This window comes from Varroa destructor, unplaced genomic scaffold (genome assembly GCF_002443255.2).
Source record: "Varroa destructor unplaced genomic scaffold, Vdes_3.0 BEIS01000004.1, whole genome shotgun sequence".
NCBI lineage: Eukaryota > Metazoa > Arthropoda > Arachnida > Mesostigmata > Varroidae > Varroa > Varroa destructor.
In genome coordinates, this window is record NW_019211457.1 from 14986616 (window position 1) to 14990273 (window position 3658).

General features: G+C 37.5%; 2 protein-coding genes across 2 annotated transcripts in view; one reads left to right on the forward strand and one right to left on the reverse strand.

The window, feature by feature from the left end:
- Positions 1-44: 44 nt before the first annotated feature.
- Positions 45-2107, reverse strand: LOC111249832 (uncharacterized). Its single transcript, XM_086986467.1, has 3 exons — positions 1879-2107; positions 940-1140; positions 45-599 (listed from the first exon to the last, which is right to left on the reverse strand). The coding sequence occupies exons 1-3, from the start codon at positions 1934-1936 to the stop codon at positions 463-465; spliced, it is 396 nt and encodes a 131-aa protein (XP_086842593.1). The 5' UTR covers positions 1937-2107; the 3' UTR covers positions 45-462.
- A 332-nt stretch (positions 2108-2439) lies between these two features.
- Alg14 (ALG14, UDP-N-acetylglucosaminyltransferase subunit) overlaps positions 2440-3658 on the forward strand; it is a 3136-nt gene continuing 1917 nt past the window's right edge. The window contains exon 1 of the mRNA XM_022801963.2: positions 2440-2529. Within this exon, the coding sequence (XP_022657698.1) occupies positions 2440-2529 (90 nt within the window). The remainder of the gene's footprint in view (positions 2530-3658) is intronic.

The following is a 3658-nucleotide window of genomic DNA, read 5'->3' on the forward strand; positions in this document are numbered from 1 at the left end:
TATATACATACATATATTCTACTTACTACAAATATAATTGATTCTTTAGCTTGTTGCCTTTCTGTTATTTCTGTTAGTCCAGTCTAAAATTGACGCGAACTGTGAATTGGTGGAGTAATTCCAAGCATCTATGTTGTAACGAATAAAAAAAAAGACAGATCAGCGGACCCCACAATCCCATGGAGAACGAATCCACACCTAAGGACTTAAAAAAGGTTTCGTGTACTTTATAATTTGTAAATGCACTCATATACACTTTTAATTAATTTCGCAACAAAAGAAGAACATCGATTTCAGCGGCGTCAAAAGTTACAGCCGATATTAGAAATTTTAACGAAGTTTGTCTAGCAAAATTTCTAAACAAAACTTCTAACAAAATTATGTCGTTCTGAATCATTCTTCTTCGTTCGTTTGTTTACCCTTCGCATTTTTTTTTTAAATACTCTCTCCATAGCCTAAGTATTAGAACGTATTACCTTCAAATTGTATGGCTCTGGTGGCGCTTAACTGGTCGTTACTGCCGTGTACGTAAAGCCGCGGCGAAAAGAGCAGATAGTTAAGATCGGTAAGAAGGTGGAACATTTCTGTTGTGTGGCCACCTAAAATGAAGTTCACATCGGCACGAATGAATAGAGCCAATATCGCGCACGGTGTCATTTGCCTGCTAGTTTTTCTGTCTCTCTTTTGGTGAGTATGATAGAATTAGTAACGGAACATTAAGATAGTTAGGACCTATAATAAAGATAGTCAATAATTATAATAAAACAGAGACGAACAGGTCATAGTGCAATGTATAATAATAGTTCTGGCGTTAACATGTTTATTAAGTTATAAAAGAAAACATTTTTCCTTAAGGTAAATTATGTAAATACGCACATGTATACTTGCACAGGACAACGAGTATTCATGTTGCTTACGAATTAGCCAGACTTAACTTACCAGAGCCGAGAACGAACATTGCCTTACATGGCTTTTTCATATTTGGTTTGTATTTCGTATTTGACAAACGGAGAAACGTCAGGGTAATGCGAAATATGATGAAGCACAAGGCCCAAAGCATGTATTGCTCCCACCCACTGCGTAGAGCTTCCCACCAGGCCATTTCTTCGATGTCATCGAAGCCATTGTTTGAGTTTGGCGCTAATAGTAGAATTAAAAACAGAAAATCATGCACAGTTAAAACGATCAGTAGCAAGCTAAAAATGCAGTTCGTAGACTATGGGCAATGGAATGAAACAGAAACAAAATTACGATCAATAACGTGATGACTTCTTTTATTCGTTACGAAGACGCTCCTTTAAGAAAGCACACTTTCTTCTGTATTAATTTATTATTAACTAATGTTAAAAGGGTTTATAGTTATTTGAATCGTTGACAGGACTCGCCACAAGGATTTCAACGTACATAATTTAAGCTAACAATCGGAGTAACATGGAATTAATTAGCATTCTAAGCCAATTATATAACGACGTTTTTTCTTTATATCAGAATATTATTATTTTTAAAACAAGCAGATGTATTTTTAGGTAAGAAATAGTAAATAAAACGCTATTGAGCCGTTTATTCTTTCTTATCGAATTTGCTGTAGGTGAATTCCTCTAATATTTTTACGCTACGTTTAAGCTGGCATCAATGTAGATCATAGAATTTGTATCAACTTGAACGGGTCTGCTCGAGACATATAAAGTTTTGTCTGTAGTTATTTACATCACGCTGGCCTGTCTCATTTAATTGGCACAAAAACCTACCATACGCATGCCAACTAGAGATCATTGTTGCGTTTTTATGTGAGACCCTTTATTAAATCACTTTTGCATACACTACAAAAGTAAAAGCAGTCACAAATCTAATTAATTTGATCCTATTCAAGTCACTTACGTTCCAACGGTCGTTCACTATGAACGACAGGCTGGTCAGTTATTAAATCTCCATCCATGCTATAGGTTTTACGTAGACATACGATATGAAATGTTGAGCTCTAGCATCGCGTTTAATATTGAACAAAAAAATTACACTGTAATGGCCATTAAAATGACTCACTTCAGTTCAGACACCGGTCGCCCTCGGCTGCGTGAGGCCCCAATCGAACGCATCAGAGTGTCGCCATATTTGGATCACGAAAACAGCATCTCTTTACAGAGAAATTATTTTGTGAACTTGTAAGTCAGCTTTCCCACTCTATTTAGGTTACAACTCAGCCCTCTGCTTACGCGTTAATAGATTTCAACAAAATAGCAGCGAAATATGGTTGTGTTCTGCTTAAAATTTAACGTGCCCAATTTTCTCTAGCCTTCCATGCAATGCGTCTATTCAGCGCGGCCCTTTCTTTGTCTGGAGTCCAAGGATCACAATCGTCGACGAATATTTTTCAAGCAGACGACAGAGACCGTGTGTGTGTGTGTGTGCACGTCTGGTGTTCTCATAATTTGAGGCTTGAGGATGGTTGAGAACAAATCAAACTCGGTTTCTACAGAAAACCAAAAGAAGAATGATCCAAAGAAGCCTGCCGAGGCAAAGGAGCCTGAGCTGGTAAGTCTATATAGTGTATGAGTTCTCCTATGCAAGGGGCCGCCGCCTTTGAGTACTGTTCCTAGCAACACCCTACTTTGGCTACCGACATTTTGGGGTCCTGTCAGCTAGCAACATCGCACAAAGTTGCCGCATCATTGCCCCGTTGGGCATATGGGCGCCGACTTGGGTGGGCTAATACCCATTAGCCACTGAGTATCATCGATTTAAAAAAAATTCATCAGTAATTGGTTGGCAACACGTCTTCGTCTACAACGGATACATTGGCGGGCGGGGATTAATGTATAGTAACGCTTCAACTGGGAGTCAGCATAAGATGTTCGTTGCTTTAGCTGTTGGAGTATGAGAATGTCAAATCTTATTTCTAGTCATATTCGAACAGATTCCTATTGTTAGAGACTGGGGGCAATTCAGTAGCCTCTTATTCCGCTCTCTGTGTACGCTTAGCATACTGTATAGTATGATTATTATGGGACAAAAGCAGTGTACGGGAAAAGAGGTTCAGTGTGTATTTGGGGCGTTTTGCATCCTATATACGTGTGATTGCTTTAATAATTTTATGAAGACTTCTAGCAGTGCTATCAACCGAAAATCACACCCATTTGCATTCAGATGGACGTTAACGATGAGCTTTACAGAAGCCTGGAATCGGATAGAGAGAGAAAAAGTTGACCGGTTTGTAATGTTTGTCCCGACAACCATCAATTGGGTTCATATATTCTGAGGTCACTGTGTTTCCACCCACCCGTTATTTGTGCTACCAACATATTTACCCAAACTAAACTAATTTGCAAATAAAAGAAAATGTAGTAACGCTACAATATTAAGAAAATAAACATTTAGAATAAAAATGTCGTGCTATGGAAATCGAAGTACTAATCAAGCTTTTGGACGTATCTCTTCTTTAAGTGCCGTCTTGGCTTCAAATGTAGCTGTTGTTTACTTTCGATAGCGATGTTTATATGATATAGGAAAATCCAGGGATAAATTCGTTAAAGGTCTTAAACTTCATTCAAATTTTAATGTCATTCTTTTATATACAGCGTTTTGCGTTAACTTGCAGTAGTACAAATTCGTATATAAAAAAATATCAAATATTAAAATAAAATATATTTTTACGTTTATATAT